At 45.4% G+C, this 16,976-nt stretch overlaps 1 protein-coding gene across 4 annotated transcripts in view; it reads right to left on the bottom strand.

Moving 5' to 3' along the window:
• Positions 1–417: 417 nt before the first annotated feature.
• Positions 418–16,976, bottom strand: part of LOC138773647 (uncharacterized) — a 177,846-nt gene continuing 161,287 nt past the window's right edge. For all 4 annotated transcript variants that reach the window (XM_069954131.1, XM_069954133.1, XM_069954132.1 and 1 more), the window contains 5 exons: positions 11,668–11,737; positions 6,966–7,747; positions 4,729–4,783; positions 1,709–1,760; positions 418–520 (listed from right to left, as the gene is read on the bottom strand). In XM_069954131.1, the coding sequence (XP_069810232.1) occupies positions 475–520; positions 1,709–1,760; positions 4,729–4,783; positions 6,966–7,747; positions 11,668–11,737 (1,005 nt within the window). In that variant the 3' untranslated portion in view covers positions 418–474. The remainder of the gene's footprint in view (positions 521–1,708; positions 1,761–4,728; positions 4,784–6,965; positions 7,748–11,667; positions 11,738–16,976) is intronic.

Below are 16,976 nucleotides of genomic sequence, written 5' to 3' on the forward strand. Positions count from 1 at the left end.
CACTGCTCTTACTTACAGCAGCTCCCTGTGTACCTCATACAGCTAATTTCAGACTCCCCTCCTCCAGGCTGTGCAGCCCTGCTCTGTGGTGTTTTGGTCCATGAGATGGCTGACATGGAGGAGCATGTGACCAGGCCCCGCCCCCAGTGTCCACCACTGAGCCTGTATATCTCTATGGAGAACACAGTGGACAGGTCATCGTCACATGCCCCTCCGTGTCAGCCATTTTTTGGAATGAAAAAACAGAGCAGGGCAGCCCAGCCTGGTGAAGGGGAGTCTGATTAAGCTCTATTAGGTAAACAGGGAGCTGCTGTCAGTATATACATTGAGCACACTAATACGTTGTACTGACCTATTTTACTATAAAGTGACCAACCCCTTTAACATTGACTGATGACATAACAGCTAGGGATGCTCTAGAAAAACAATATTTTAAACCAGTAAGTAAAAGAGATGCTTATAAGAAGATTCCTTTCAGTTTCCAGTACTGGAGCCATTCTTTCCTTTGAAGCTTAGTTTCCTGTATACAATTTATAAAAATATAAAAAGGAAAAAAAAATTAGGTTCACAATAGATGATGAAATATAAACAAAGATGGTACGGATATTCTTATTTTGAAATGTTAAAATAAGATGAAAAGCTAAATTCTCCTGTTTAAACATATAAAACAGCTAAAAACAGCTTGTATCAGGCAGCAAGCATACTTCGGATGTACATGCTTATTATGGGAAAACCATATAGAAAACCATGGTCAACCATGTTTTTGTGTACGTCGGGGGGGAGGAAGAATCCACTTCTGTTTTTATTATGTAATGTCAATGGAAAACAGATTCAGCAGTTTGGCACACAAAAGCATCCATGTTTGTCACGTTTGTTTTCCTTTGAACCCAGCCTAATAAGGAAAAATTTTAGAAACCAGCTTTGGGAAAGGCTTTACAAGTAACAAATAATGAGATCAAATCCCATGTGGGGTTTAATTATGCAATATAATGCTGCGTTTACACGGAACAATTATTGTTCGAATTTTCGCTATAATGAACTCATTTGAGCGATAATCGGCTCATGTAAACACAGTGAACAATCAAGCGACGAGCGAGAGATCATTCATTTTGATCTTTCAACATGTTCTCCAATTGTCGTTGGTCGTTCGCTAAAAATGCGCTGATCACTTTGTGTAAACAGTCTTTCACCGATTCACCCTATGTGTGAGATGGGCTTTAGCGATCTTAAAATGATCACAATAACGAATTTTCCAAACTATATAGCATTCCGTCTAAATGCTGATCGTTATAAAAAAACATTTATTTCGACAGTTAATCATTTGATTGGGCGAATTATCGATCCATGTAAACGCAGCATTACACTACAGAGTGTAAGTTACAGAACAATGCACCTCAACTATGAAAACTTGTGTCGTCTACTACTGGCGGGGTTCTTCTAAGCAAGCAAATCAGATTACGGCTTTTATTTTTGAAGAGCAGCTTTGGTGAAAAGTCATCTAACTAGTTGTCGAGTGCAACACTGTTGTCACAGATGTGAATGTATCTGACACATTTAAACGGCTTTCCACTACTGATTATGAGCAACTCCGCCAATCATCTATTGAAGTATAGTTTATTCATCCCTGGGATGTTCAATCTGATATTCTCCTATTACTTGCTGAAAACTCCTAAATGATGAATTAGACATACAATACGCTTTACTATACCGTGCATTTGTTCTTTTAGGACTTCTGGCATTAACCCCTGGGGAAGAGGAGCCTTATAACAAAATAAAACAATCATATTGTTAGAATGTCTGTGCAAACACAAGAAAATCCACACAATGGAATTAATAATTCCTTTATTTATGCCATGCCAACATATACTAAAGTCAGACTGTGCACTCAAAGACCACCTGTAGTCACCCCAAACATATAAGTCCAGTTTTATAAATTCGTGAGAAGCAAAAACTGCTGTAATTTGTCCATCACAACCAATCACAGCTCTATATTCATATTACCAGACCTCCCTAATAAATGAAGGATGAGCTGCGGTCGCTATGGAAAAATTACACCAGTTTTTGTTTCACGCAGATTGATAAGTCTAGGCCATATAATAGACACCATGTGATAGCTTTAAGTTCAGTGATTTTTTATAGTTTAGATACGCTGCCCCAAAATATTAGGGTTTTATTGTCTGTCTGACAATTCAGGGAAACAATAGAGGGGTGGATACTTACACAGTGTGCAGAGGAGGCTGAGGGGAGTGATTTACATCGAGGGGCATGTTGTTACAGTGTGCAGGTGCGTATGAGGCTAAAGGCCCTATTCCACGGAACAATTATCGCCCGTATTCGGCCGCCACGACCGATAATCGTCCCGTGGAGTAAAAGGCAACAATCAGCAGACATCGTTCATGTCGGGTGATCGTTACAGTAGTTTGTTCTTCAAACAGGTTGAAAAACAAACGACTCTGATAGTAGCGATCTGCTGCCGTTGCTCCGTGGAATATAAGTGGTGGCAGCAGACCACCACTATCCTCTATGGGCTGCCCGGATGATCTAGCGATCACCCGGGCAGCAACCGCCCCCCCAGCCCGTCCCGCACTCACCCACTGTCACCGCGTGGAAAAACTGTGGGAGCAAGCGGGGAACGAGGAGCAAACGTGCACTGACAGCTCGGTCGGCCCGTCGAATAGGGCATTTAGGGCAGCAGGATCTCTGAGATCCAGCAAGTGACCTTCAGTAGACACGCTGGACAGGTTGAAGAAGCCAGATGCTTCTACAGCGGCATATGTGCATGAGCTGTCAGCAGGAGCTGATCTATGGGGGTGGGGGGTCGCCTGTTCACCGTGCAGCTGGCGTTGCTGCGTATCATACTGTGCTTTGCTGCGTATCATACTGTGCTTTGCTGCATATTATATTGTATTGCTGAGTATCATACTGTGCTTTGCTGCATATCATACTGTGCTTTGCTGCATATTATACTGTGCTTTGCTGTATATCATACTGTGCTTTGCTGCATATTATACTGTATTGCCGTGTATCATACTGGGCTTTGCTGCATATCATACTGTGCTTTGCTGCGTATCATACTGGGCTTTGCTGCATATTATACTGTATTGCTCTATATCATACTGTGCTTTGCTGCATATTATACTGTATTGCTGCGTATCATACTGTGCTTTGCTGCATATTATACTGTGCTTCGCTGCATATTATACTGTATTGTTGTATATCATACTGTGCTTCGCTGCATATTATACTGTATTGCTGTGTATCATACTGTGCTTTGCTGCATATCATACTGTGCTTTGCTGCATATTATACTGTATTGCCGTGTATCATACTGTGCTTTTTGAGATCCTGCTGCCCTAAGCCTCATACACGCCCACACTGTAACTGCATGCCCCCTCTATGAAAAATAACGCCCCTCAGCCCCCTCTGCACACACAGTATTATAATTGCAGCATTCTTATTGCCTGTCAGACAATGCAGAGAATCGTCAAACTCTTCAAAATCTAAATAGCACTACACTTAATCCTAATCATACTAACATAGTTAATAATATTGAAAGTAGACAAGAGTCCATCAAGTTCAACCTAGAGAGATCTACTAAGTCGATCCAGAGAAAGGAAAAAACCCCTATGAGGCCGATGCCAATTTTCCCATCACAGGGAGAAAATTCCTTCCCGACTCCAAAATCTATGACACGGTGCTAACAACTCTGTGCTTCCAGGCAGTCCTAGAGCTGCATCCATCTTTTCCAGTCTGCGGGATTCAAATGCCAAGCAATCTATTCACATAGACCCAACACTAACGGCAAGTTCACTCAACTGTATAAATAATAATATTAATAAATTTACCAACAAAAACATGCCATAATTCTTGCTTGGTGTAAAAAAGTAGTATACATGGCAAGTGTCAATCTGCTGTGGTATTCTAAAGGTAAAAACTGGACACTGGTGTGGGGGTCCTGTAAAGTAGTTGCTGGTGAGGCAAAGTAGGGGTGACAATTTTCACTGAAGTGACTAAAAGTTGTACACTATTATACAGTAAGAAACCAGACACTTTCTAGAGCAACATAGAAAGGTTATTAATAGCAATCTCATTTCTAGGTCAAAAAGAGGGACATGTAAGGGGCAAAGAGAAAAAGAGGAATGCGAGTCAAAAGTAGGAGGGACACTTGGGAGATATGTGGTTGCCATTGTTTTCGGCTCTAATCCGCTATGCTAATGAGGTCCAGTTGAGCACTGGAGGCTGGCTGTGCGCGGGCAAGTCAATGCTATCTCTCCCTAACTGCCCCCCCCCCCCCCCCCACCCCGGTGACACGCACCTTCTCTTATCCATAGCCCCACCTCCTGTTTCCTGCCCGACTGGCCTGTCATTATGCCTCAAGCATCGTCAACAAAGTGGGGTATAGGTTTTACAGCTCATACTCAGCAGGTATTTCTAAGTTGGGGAGTGGCGTCACAGGCAGCCAGTGCATGACCGGGAACAGGTAAACTGGGACGCCTGCCCTCCCTATTTTTCCCCCCGAAATACCCCTTAAATAATAATTTATAAATGGTTTTTATGGGGAGAATCAAGACCCAGAATCTATTCTACTGCCGCCACAAGTTACACTTGCAGTAGCTAAAAATTCCCTTCTTCTACTGCAGTTTTTGCAGTGATCTACCAGTGACAACAACCTTTTTATCTTACAACTTAGATAATTTTTCCTTTACAGTACTTAAATAATTTACTTACGTAGCGACATCGGACTGGAAGGCAACATGTGAGCTGGAAGGGAGGCGGCAACTTCCTGGAAAAAATAATAATTTTGTTTTGTTACCCAGTAATAACCAATACCATATTCTGGGTAAGTTTACTTTGTTTATTATTTTCCCACACCCCTCTGGCTTCCTGACTTTTTTGAATTTGGTGGGACTTCTCCTTTAAGCCAAAAGTGTTTGCGCCTCCTGCACAGTCTATACTTTCTCGTAGAGTAGTCCATACCGAAAAACATCTGAAACATAAAATCATCCTATTCTCTTGTTCATGTCAGACAGACCTTTTAAAATTTTTAAAATAAGTTTTCAAATCAACTAGTATCACAAATTTAAGCCCCTATAAAGGAGCAAACAAGCGATAAAATGTCAGGCCAGCGCTTGCTTGCTCTCCGTTCCCCGCTTGCTGCCAGCACTATTACACATATTGGCAGTGAGCGGGTAAGAGCAGGGGGGTGGCCGCGGGGTGCTGCCCGTGTGATCGCTAGATCGTCCGGGCAGCCCATAAAGGATGGCGGTGGTCCACTGCCGCCGCACCTATTGCACAGAGCGATGGCAGTATATCGCTGCTATCCTCACTGGTGAGCTTTCAACATGTTGAAAGACAACGATCAGCCCAGATTGTGCATGTCGGCTGATTGTTGTCTTCTAAGACGACTGATGTCCATAATGGCCGATAATCGCTTTGTGTAATAGGGTCTTTAGACAGATTTGTAAAAAGAAAAAAAAAATCTTTTATTTTTATCATTCCCTTTAAGCGTAAATAGGTGCTGGGCGATTATGGCCTGAAGCATCATCACGATTAACTGAACATGTAACCTCAATGATTATTGAACGATTATTATGCCATTTCTCTTGCAAGCCATGCGCATTCGGACGTGTAAAATTGCAGAAAACAGAGGAGAGGGGGGGGGCAGTATATATGTAGCCCAGCCAGGGTGCTGTATACATAGGGGAAGCGGAAGCTATATCCAGTGTTTACATACTATAGAACATTTTCCAGCAGTTGTGCAACTACAATTCCACCATGCCTGCAAGGCGAGCTGGGAGTTGTAGCTTCACAGCTGCTGAAAAACCACAGGTTGGGGGACACTGCTATACAGTATATATAGACAAGGAATGTGGGGTCACTGCTACTTTTTATACATAGACTGTAAAAAAGAAACGTCATGTGACAATTGGGAAAGCATTATAACAAGGTTATAAAAAAATGGGGAATGAGCAAATAAAAATCATCATCATGCGGAAGTTCAGGTCGGTCGATCGCAGCCGTATAAATGATTTATTGCCCAGCCTTAGTGCTGTGCCCTTTGTATACAACCAATAGGCAAGTGTTTTTTTTTTTTTTTTTCACAATCATAATCATACATTGTAAAATAAAGGTAAAATACGGCTATATTTATCAATATAATAAAGTGCTCTATTGAAGTCAATAGGAAATTGTCCGGCAGTTCACACACAGTATAGAATAACAGGTGTAATTAATTACAACTGGAGATGAGTGAAGCGCTTCGTTAGCTCTTCAATCCGCTCATCAGCTGGCTGGCTATCTTTTAGCTCACTGCCGCTCCTCTCCGGGTGCAGGGAAAAGCTGGATCCAGTCCTAGGAAACTTCTCCCAGTTCCTCAGGACTGGATCCAGCTTTTCCCGACACCCGGGAAGGAGTGGCACGGAGCGGCAGTGAATTAGAAGGCAGCAGGCTGATGAGAGGATTGCAGAGATAACACAGTACTTTGTTATTACTGTAACTTCTCTGAACTCTAATTACAATTATCCAAATTGTATATGACCTGCTTTTTTTCATCTGTTACTACACCATTTTATTTCATTCTCAAAATTACGTATTTAGTTTTAACTTTACTGTGTGTGAACCTAACCTCATATTACATATAAGGTACGCTTCTCCTATCACATTTTAGGTAACAGATTCATTGACATACTTTTGTTCTCAATTTCTCAGCAAGTCTAAGGGTACGTTCACACTGAGCAAATACGGCGTGCTCAGTGTCCCAATGTGAGTGAATGAGAGGGCGAGCGCTCCTCCTCTGCTCTCCGCTCAAAGAAGTGACATGTCACTTCTTTGAGCGGAGAGCGGCGGCTGTGGAGGAGCATGCTCTCCCATAGACGGGCTATGGCACACTGAGACAGGTGGAATTCTGCCTGTTTTACTCAGTGTAAACATACCCTAATACTTTAAAACGACAAAAGCGAACTTACTTTATGTTGCTGGAGAGGAGACGAGCAGGATCCTGACCATAACATATCACTACCATCCACAAAGTTTGATCTCTGGTTAATAGCTTCAGTTAGGCTCCTGGGTATCTTTGACAGTGAAGATGAATAATCATCACAGAGCGGTCTTTTAGCTCTTTGAGATCCTGGCGAGTTAACCGATGGAAAAAAAGTTTGTGATAGCTGGACTGGGGCTTTACCCTGTGGAAGGACTGGCTGGGGTCTACCCTGAGTTAGATCTCTATACAGACTTTCAAAATCGGCATGTTCTCTGTGATGTTCAGAAAAATGTGCAGAAAAGGAATTTCTATTGACCACAGCGCATGTTCTATTCTGCAGATCCTTAGTATTTTCTCTGAATTTTTTATAGATTGTCCCATCAGTGTCAATCCAGCTTCGAGTAGTCATGTCCTTTCTTGGAATCAATGTTCTTTCACCTTTATTGTAGTTAAGTTTGGCAAGCGCTGTTTTAGGACTCTGTGACATAGTAAACTCAGAATTCTTCCTGCTTAGGGTACTGTCTATGCATGTGGCCCAATTACCCAATACCTTCTTATTTAGACCACAGTAACTTTTTCCAGCGTTCTCTGAGGATCCGCTATCATCTGCTGCACAGATCGCTGCATTATACCTTCCAGGAGATTTTACATCATTTTCTTTGCTTTTCATAAGTCTGTAACCTTGGGCTTTGAGAGGAAGCCCGACACTAGTGATCATGCTACGAACACTTGAGCCGCTATTTTGTGTTGAAACGGGTTTTTCACGGTCTGGAAAAGAAAAATAACATATCAATGCAATAAATCCCATTAATCTAATCTGACATTGGCATTTCATGGTAAAAGTATTACATTATAACCATACATGACAAAAAACGGGAGAATGAATATTGGATGGACTTCTTCGAGAAGTCAAATAAACAAAAAATCAATCGAACACAAAATCACTCTGCAAGCGCTAACAGACATGCGAACACTGAACATATTATGTGGACTTTTTAGATATTCTATAATAATAATGTTGAGATTCTTCGTGTATGCAGGCCTTGATGCAAGAATATGGTATGTTTGTAATGTATGAAGTCACCTTGTCATGGTGGATAGACTCATTCTGATCAAAACATGTGCTAAGAACCCCACATTTACAAGTATAGAAAATAAAGCAATAATGCAATTCAATATAATTCATATACCCAATGGAGATTTATCAAACATGGTGTAAAGTAAAACTTGCTCAGTTGCCCCTAGCAACCAAGCCAGTTTCACTTTACACCATATGTGATAAATCTCCCCCAATGTTTGCATATATCTTAGTGTTTGTGGAGTCTGGCAGCTTTTGCTTGCTTCTGCGGCACAGTCATAGCAGACCTGCACATTTCACTTTTTTATGAGGTGCTGACTAACTTTTTTTTTTGTATTGAACAGTCAGTGATCTGAAAGATCCATCGTTCAAACTGTCTTGTAGCACAGAAGATAAAGTGGATGTTCACAATACATGGCAGATCCTCTGGGTAGCCTCGGATTTTTGTCATGTATTTTGACACTTTAAACCGCATCTTAAAGTGTACCGGGTCCGGTCCTTATAACTTTCAAAATCTAAATTAACAGCAGATGTGATATAAAGCAAGTTTGCAATTAACATTCTTTTTTTTTTTTTTTAGTTGAATGAAGGTAGCTTTTTAGTCTTGTGCTGGTTGGGAGGAAGAAAAAAGAAAGAGACAAAACACAGGAAGTCCCGGTCATCTGAGAGCTTACAGAGAGGGCAGTCATTTGATTGGTGGACACATTGAGCTGTAACTTCATGTGTTTAGTCTCTCTTTAAAACAGCACAAGACTAGGTATGGTCCGAACCTGCCGAGGCTCGGGTTCGTATGAACCCGAACGCTCGACAGCAGATTTCCGCTCCCGGATCCAGCAGGAGTTACGCCCTGAAAACTGGGATACAGCCTATGGCTATGGCTGTATCCCAGTTTTCCAGGCGGTCCTCCTGCTGGATCCGCCCGCTCCACAGAGCGGGCAGACAGCAGGAATCATTGCAGAGGGTTCGGGTTCGTACGAACCCAAACCGAACTCTGTTCGGACCATCCCTACACAAGACTAAAAAGCTACCTTCAGGAGACTGGACCTAGATACAAGTATAACTTTGCTTTAAAGCAGGGGTGGGGAACCTCCGGCCCGCGGGCCGCATCCGGCCCCTGAGACCTCCCGATGCGGCCCGCAGCTCCCCTGTGACACGCGCTGCTCTGGAGGAGGAAGGAGCCGGCGCACACAGCATCCTCCGGTGTCTGTGACAGCTGCCGTGCTGTCTGTGTCGGCTCCTTCCTCCTCCAGAGCGGCGCGTGTCTTCAGTCTCCTGCGGGCGCGCGCGATGACGTCATTTCATCGCGCGCCGCCTGCAGGAGAAGACCGGCACAGAGGACCTGGGAGAGAAGAGGACCTGGGCAGCGTGGGAGCGGAGGTAAGGTGAGTTTGATGTTTATTTTTTTTTATTTGGGGGTTAAATAGGCTACCAGGGACATGACTGATGGGGGGGATAACTAGGCTACCAGGGACATGCCTGATGGGGGTTAACTAGTCCACCAGGGACATGACTGATGGGGGGGGGGGGATAACTAGGCTACCGGGGACATGACTGTTGGGGGGGGGGGGGGGAGATAACTAGGCCACCAGGGACAAGACTGTTGGGGGTTAACTGGTCCACCAGGGACATGACTGTTGGGTGTTTACTGGTCCACCAGGGACATGACTGTTGGGGGTTAACTGGTCCACCAGAGACATGACTGTTGGGGGTTAACTAGGCTACCAGGGACATGCCTGATGGGGGGGATAACTAGGCCACCAGGGACATGCCTGATAGGGGTTAACTAGGCTACCAGGAACATGACTGTTGGGGGTTAACTGGTCCACCAGGGACATGCCTGATGGGGGTTAACTAGGCTACCAGGGACAGGCCTGATGGGGGTTAACTAGGCCACCAGGGACATGACTGTTGGGGGTTAACTAGGCCACCAGGGACATGACTAATGGGGGTTAACTAGGCTACCAGGGACAGGCCTGATAGGGGTTAACTAGGCTACCAGGGACATGCCTGATGGGGGGGGTTAACAAGGCTACCAGGGACATGAATGAGGGATTAACTAGGCTACCAGGGACATGACTGATGTGGGTTAACTAGGCTATCAGGGATATGCCTGATGGGGGTTAAATAGGCCACCAGGGACATGCCTGATGGGGGTTAACTAGGCTACCAGGGACATGACTGATGTGGGTTAACTAGGCTACCAGGGACATGCCTGATGGGGGTTAACTAGGCTACCAGGGACATGACTGATGTGGGTTAACTAGGCTACCAGGGACATGCCTGATGGGGGTTAACTAGGCTACCTGGGACATGCCTGATGGCGGTTAACTAGGCTACCTGGGACATGCCTGATGGCGGTTAACTAGGCTACCAGGGACAGGCCTGATGGGGGTTAACTAGGCCACCAGGGACATGACTGATGGGGGGGATAACTAGGCTACCAGGGACATGGCTGGGGGGGTTAACTAGGCTACCAGGGACATGCCTGATGGGGGTTAAATAGGCCACCAGGGACATGCCTGATGGGGGTTAAATAGGCCACCAGGGACATGCCTGATGGGGGTTAACTAGGCTACCAGGGACATGACTGATGTGAGTTAACTAGGCTACCAGGGACATGCCTGATGGGGGTTAACTAGGCTACCTGGGACATGCCTGATGGGGGGGATAACTAGGCTACCAGGGACATGGCTGGGAGGGTTAACTAGGCTACCAGGGACATGACTGATGGGGGTTAACTAGGCTACCAGGGACATGGCTGGGGGTTAACTACAATAGCAGGGGCACTAGGGGAACAATACCTTGCCTTGCCCTGGGTGCTGCAAACCCCCGCTACTAACTGCCGCGCACGGTATGCGGCTCTCGAATGATTTTATTAATGCCCGACCAGCCCTCGACATGGAAAAGGTTCCCCACCCCTGCTTTAAAGCATGATAACTTTAAGGGTACAAACCCACTTGACGTATTTGCTGCGTGCATCAGTCTTAAAAATAAGCAGGCAAAACGCATGTTGGCTTTATACGATTGTTCTGCGTTAAAATACGCAATTGCATATTTTTGAAGCGTGAAGCTTGTTGTTAGCAAAGCATCAGTTGTTAACAACCTGTGCGAAAAACGCATGTGGCTTCACGCTTCAAAAATACGCAATTGCGTATTTTAACGCAGAACAATTGTATAAAGCCAACCTGCGTTTTGCCTGCTTATTTTTAAGACTGATTCACGCAGCAAATACGTCAAGTGGGTTTGTACCCTAAAGAATTGTCAACTGCAAATTTGCTTTATTTCAGTCTGTTGATTTAGAAAGTTATAATGACAGTGATACTTTAAAAGGTTATTGAGGATTTTTTTTATTTAGTGGTGCTAAGAGTGCTGTGGCTGAGGTGGCACACCACTACGGTAGAGTGGGAAGGTTCGTCTTGTGCAACACAAGACAGAAGGAAATGCAGCACAGCAGGGGACATACACAAGGAATTGCAGCACAGCAGGGGACAGACACAAGGAAGTGCAGCACAGCAGGGGACAGACACAGGGAAGTGCAGCACAGCAGGTGACAGACATACACGTAGGTACATTTTTACATACACAAGAAAATTCAATAAACAAATGTTACCATCACAATAAGCATTGTCTTCTTCACATTCCATCAGGATGGTGCAGGCTTGGTCAGAACTGTGTTCATCCTAGAATATAAAGGCAATACATGTTCATTAGTGCCATATTGTAGATCCTTAGGCTGTGTTCACACATACCGAATTCGCAGCGGATTTCAAGTCCCGCAGCAAAGGCGATATGCGGTTGAGTTATGCCCTATGGCTCTGCATTTTCGCTGCGGATTTTCACATCCTCTTAAACTTATCAACTGTGGGCCTTTAAACCAGTTCTCAACCTTTTCAAGCCATGTACCCCCATGCTATGAGATGCTCCAACCGAGTACCCCCAAGCATGCAATCCATTATAAACATTGCCTAAGGGTAGATTCACACGTACTTTTCGCAGCTAAATCAGCTGTGACACTGTACTATTATGGCCACTGCCTATTTAACCCTTAGAGGACCGGGCCAATTTGCATTTTTGCACTTCTGTTTTTTCCTCCTTGTGCTTAAAAGGCCATAGCACTTGCATTTTTTCACCTAGAGACCCACATGAGCCCTTATTTTTTGCGCCACTAATTGTACTTTGCAATGACAGGTTGAATTTTTTCATAAAGTACACTGCATAACCAGGAAATAATTCAATGAGTGGTAAAATAAAAAAAATAAAATAAATAATAACACATCGAGTGCCAAGCCAGGATCAGCACCATTACAGCGCAGACCCCGGCCGGGTAGGGAAGCAATGATCACCCCTCCGTAACTATGTCACGGGAGGGGGGGGGGGGGGGGGGCGAACCAACCGACTAGACAACAGGGAATCGGCTGCAGTCAGTTTTCAGATGCAGCTGTTACTCAGTAAGTGACATCACCATGTTATCCAGGAAGTGAAGCCTTGATGCAGTAGTAAGTGCAGGGAAAAAAGCACTTTATAAGCATTTCCCGTAACTTTTTGGGGGCTAATACAATACATTAATAAAAAAATTTTGCTAGACATCTCCTTTAACTAGTTAGCTGCCGGGCCTTGCACAGATCATGCTTACCTGTCTGCACTCCTACCTGCTTCTCAGCCTTGTGGTTCATTGACAGCCTGCTCATCCAATCAGTGGCTGCAGCAGGAAAGCGCAACGAGCAGGCCGTCAGAGAGCCGTGATCCAGAGAAGCAGGCGGGAGCACGGGCAGGTAAAGCATGATATTTCCCTTTCAGCTAAGTATGCCCCTGAAGCCAGATATGTCCCCTTCAGCCAAATACATCCTTTCCAGCCACATATACCCCTTTCAGCTAGATATGCCTCTTCCATCCAGGTATGTCCCATGGAGCCAGATATGCCCCTTGCAGCCAGGTATGCTGTCTGTAGCTAGGTATGCTCCCTGCATTTAGATATGTTTTTAGGTGCCAGGTATGTCCCCTGTAGGTGGATATGTCTCTTCCAGACAGATTTGTTCCCTGAAGCAGGATATGCCCATTTCAGCCAGATCAGCCCCATGGAGTTGGATCATGTCCCTCCCATGTAGCCAGATAAGTCCCCCCAAGTAGTCAGATATCTCCCCATGTTGTCAAGATGCCTCCTTCTATGCAGCCAGATACCTCCCCCAATGTAGACAGATACCTTCCCCATGTAGCTAGATATCTCCTCATTGCAGCCAAATATGTCCTCATGTAGTCAAGATACCTCCCCATGTTTTCTTCTCGAACCGGCCCAGACCACCATGATGATTTCTTGCGGCTACAATTCATCTCTTCCCAGAAAAACTGCCAGACAAACATCTTAGGCTCCTGACATTTCCTTTAACTACTTATAGGAATACAGTAGTAATTCTGCTGTTTGGTATCATCTGTAGTTAAGTGACTAGGCGTGGGTTGCCCCTGTATGTAGGATCCCCCGTATAGTAATAATGCCCCCCGGTGTGCCCTCCATATAGTAATACTGCCCCTGCTGTGACTCCACATAGCATAATGTCTCCTGCTGTGCCTCCATATAGTAATAATGTCTCCTGCTGGGCCTCCATATAGTATTAATGCCTCCTGCAGTGCCCTCCATATAGTAATAATGCCTCCTGCTGTGCCTCCATATAGTAATAATGCCTCCAGTTGTGCCCCCATATTGTATTAATATCCCCTGTTGTGCCTCCATATAGTACTGTCTCATTCTGTGCCCCCTTATAGTAATAATACCTCCTGCTGTGCCCCCATATAGTTATAACCCCTACTTTGCCTCCATATAGTAATAATGCCCCCTGCTATGCCCTCACCTGCTATGTCCCCATAGTAAATGCCCCCTGCCCTGCTGTGCCATCATAATACTGCCCCCTGAGCCCCACAGCAAAGCCATGGGGGGGGGGGGGGGGGGGGGCAAGAAAGGAAGAGAGAGGCGGTGAAGGAGGTGAGGAGGAGAGGAAGAGTGAGGAGGTAAAAGGGGTGAGGGGGAGATGAAGAGAAGAGAGGAAAAAGGGGTTGGAGAGAGAGGAGGGAAAGAGGAGGTGATGGGGAGAGAGGAGGTAAAGGGGGTAAGGGGGAGAGGAGGGAAATAGGAGGTGATGGGGAGAGAAGAGGACAACGGGGTGAGGGTGAAGAGAGGGGAAGGGGGGAGAGAGGAGGAGTTAAAGAGGTGATAAGGGAGAGGAGTAGAGAGGGGTTGGGGGGGGAGAGGAGAAGATTAAAGGGGGGAGAGTAGGTGGAGGGGGTTGAAAGGATGTGGAGGGGGCAGAGAGGAGGTGGAGGGGGTAGAGAGGAGGTGATAGGGGGTGGATTTGGCATGGGGGAGAAACGTGTTCGGGGAGTGAGTGTGCCAGGGGTCTGAGAGAGGTGTTGCCAGCTCCCGGTCAGGGAACCACATCAGCGACGGGGTCGTAGTGCGCAGGACTCCTGCAGCAGTGGATTGTGGACTGGAAGATGGGGCCCCCACATCCACTGGCTGCTGCCGCCTCTTCTACCGATCCCTCGACTGGGGAGAAGCGGCAACGGCAGCTGGTGGACATGGGGGGGGGGGCATCCCATCTCCAAGTCCACAATCCACTGCTGCAGGAGCCCCTGGCAAGGTAGCCCACGCACCATGACCCCCTCGCCACTGACTTTCTTTGAGTCCCCGATGGTCTGGCGGCCGCCTGCTGGGACATCAGCCTGCCGTCACATCTCCTCCTCGGCCTGCCAAGTCACGCGTGGGAAGAGTGTCCACCGGAGGCTGCTGCTGCTGCTTTGAGTCCTGTGACTCCATCCTTCCCCTAACAGCCTCACCAAGCCCTTTCCACCACAGAACGCTCTTGAGCAGCTGCTGGGGGAAGGAAGGAGAGAGCTGCCGCGGTGATTGGTGCCGGGACATTGCTCAGTGATGTCCTGACACCCAAAGAGATTATTTTCCCTCCACCTCCGACGTACCCCCTCAACCTGCGGCGCGTACCCCAGGGTACCACAGGTTGAGAAACCCTGCTTTAAACAAGATAATACATTATCTGGCTGCGCTCCCATCTGCTTTTCAGGCTCCTAGGTCACTGACGTCCCGCTCAGCCAATAAGTGTGCTGTCCCGCCATAACGGGACGTCAGGAACGCAGGCATTTAACGTATTATCTTATATAAAGCCCGGCAGATTGGTTAAGGAGAATGTGGCTACATTTTCAACCCACTGCGAAAATATAGAGCCATAGGGCGTAACTGTACCACATATCTCAGCGGATTTTGCTGCAAATGCGGTACGTGTGAATGCAGCCGTAAAGTTAATATTTCAGCTGCAATTTATGTTCCAAGCTGCTGACAATGTTAAGTTAGCCATTATTCATATATATATATATGGTATCTCTTTGCTCTATCTGTGCTTCCATAACTCAAAAACATTTATTTTTATTCTTCTGTGCAAAAAGTAAGGGGGAAAAAAAAGGCCTTCCCAAGCTCCTGATCTGCTGCAAGCTGGAATGCCTCCTTGTTTCAAATGTAGATTCTGATGGCTTAGTCGGTTTCTGGTGTTTTTAACACATTTGTGACTGACAGCTAACCATTGTATGGCATTGTTTCAGCGTTTTTGTGAGCACTCTCTCGATGACGTGTGCTATAAGGAGATATTAGCAGGTTAGATTCTTCTAACCTGATTATATAGTTCCCTTTTAACAATGTTTTTGTGCATAACCAATGTCAGAAGCAAGGGCTGGAAACAAACTTATGTTGCTTATGTCTGGGGAGCAGAGGCCCATTTAAACTTTTTTCCCATAGTATAACTTCTGACACAGCGGTGCCGAAACCTAATAAAGAAGGTATACCTACCTATCCCCATGTCCCTGCAGCGCTGCTTACTGATTTCCCACAGTCTCCTGTAGGATCCTGCTGCTGAAATGTCATGTATGCTTCTGAACTACTGCCTGCTCAGCCAATCAGTGACAGGGACGGGACTCCGCTGCAGTCACCGACTGGCTGAACGGGCAATCCATCAGAGGGGCTCTGACGTTTCAGCAGCAGAATCCAGGTACGTGACACACCCAGATGCCCGCTGAAAATTTAACGGCTGTCAAAGACTCAACATCAACAAAACGGAGGCACAGGGATGGGTTAAGCATATGTTCTTAATATTTTCCCACACCCCTTTGCCTGCCTGTTCACACTACGTATATTTCAGTCAGTATTGTGGTCCTCATATTGAAACCAAAACCAGGAGTGGATTGAATACACAGAAAGGATCTGTTCACACAATGTTGAAATTGAGTGGATGGCAGTCATTTAATGGCAAATATTTGCTGGTATTTTAAAACAACGGCTGCTGTATTGAAATAATGGCCGTTATTTAATGTCATATGGCGGCCAGCCACTCAATTTCAACATTGTGTGAACAGAGCCTTTCTGTGTTTTTAATCCACTTCTGGTTTTGTTTGCAATATGAGGACCACAATACTGACTGAAATATACGTAGTGTGAACCCAGCCTCAAAGTAAAAGGTGTCTACTTTCAGAAAATACCATATTTTCCGGAGTATAAGACGACTTTTTAACCCCGAAAAATCTTCTCAGAAGTCAGGGGTCGTCTTATATGCCAGGTATGGTCATAGAAACAAAGAAGATTGTCAGCAGAAAAAGACCACTGGGTCCATCTAGTCTGCCCTTTTAGTATTTTCTTTCTTATTATCTTCGGATAGATGTATGTTTATCCCAGGCGTGTTTAAATTATGTTATTGTAGATTTACCAACCACCTCTGCTGGAAGTTTGTTCCCGGTATCTACTACTCTTTCAGTAAAATAATATTTTCTCACATTGCTTCTGATCTTTCCCCCAACTAACCGCTCACTGTGTCCTCTTGTTCTTGAGCTCAGTTTTGTTTACTAAAAACACTCCCCTCTTGAACCTTATTT

The sequence above is a fragment of the Dendropsophus ebraccatus genome, chromosome 1 (genome assembly GCF_027789765.1).
Source record: "Dendropsophus ebraccatus isolate aDenEbr1 chromosome 1, aDenEbr1.pat, whole genome shotgun sequence".
NCBI classification, from domain to species: domain Eukaryota; kingdom Metazoa; phylum Chordata; class Amphibia; order Anura; family Hylidae; genus Dendropsophus; species Dendropsophus ebraccatus.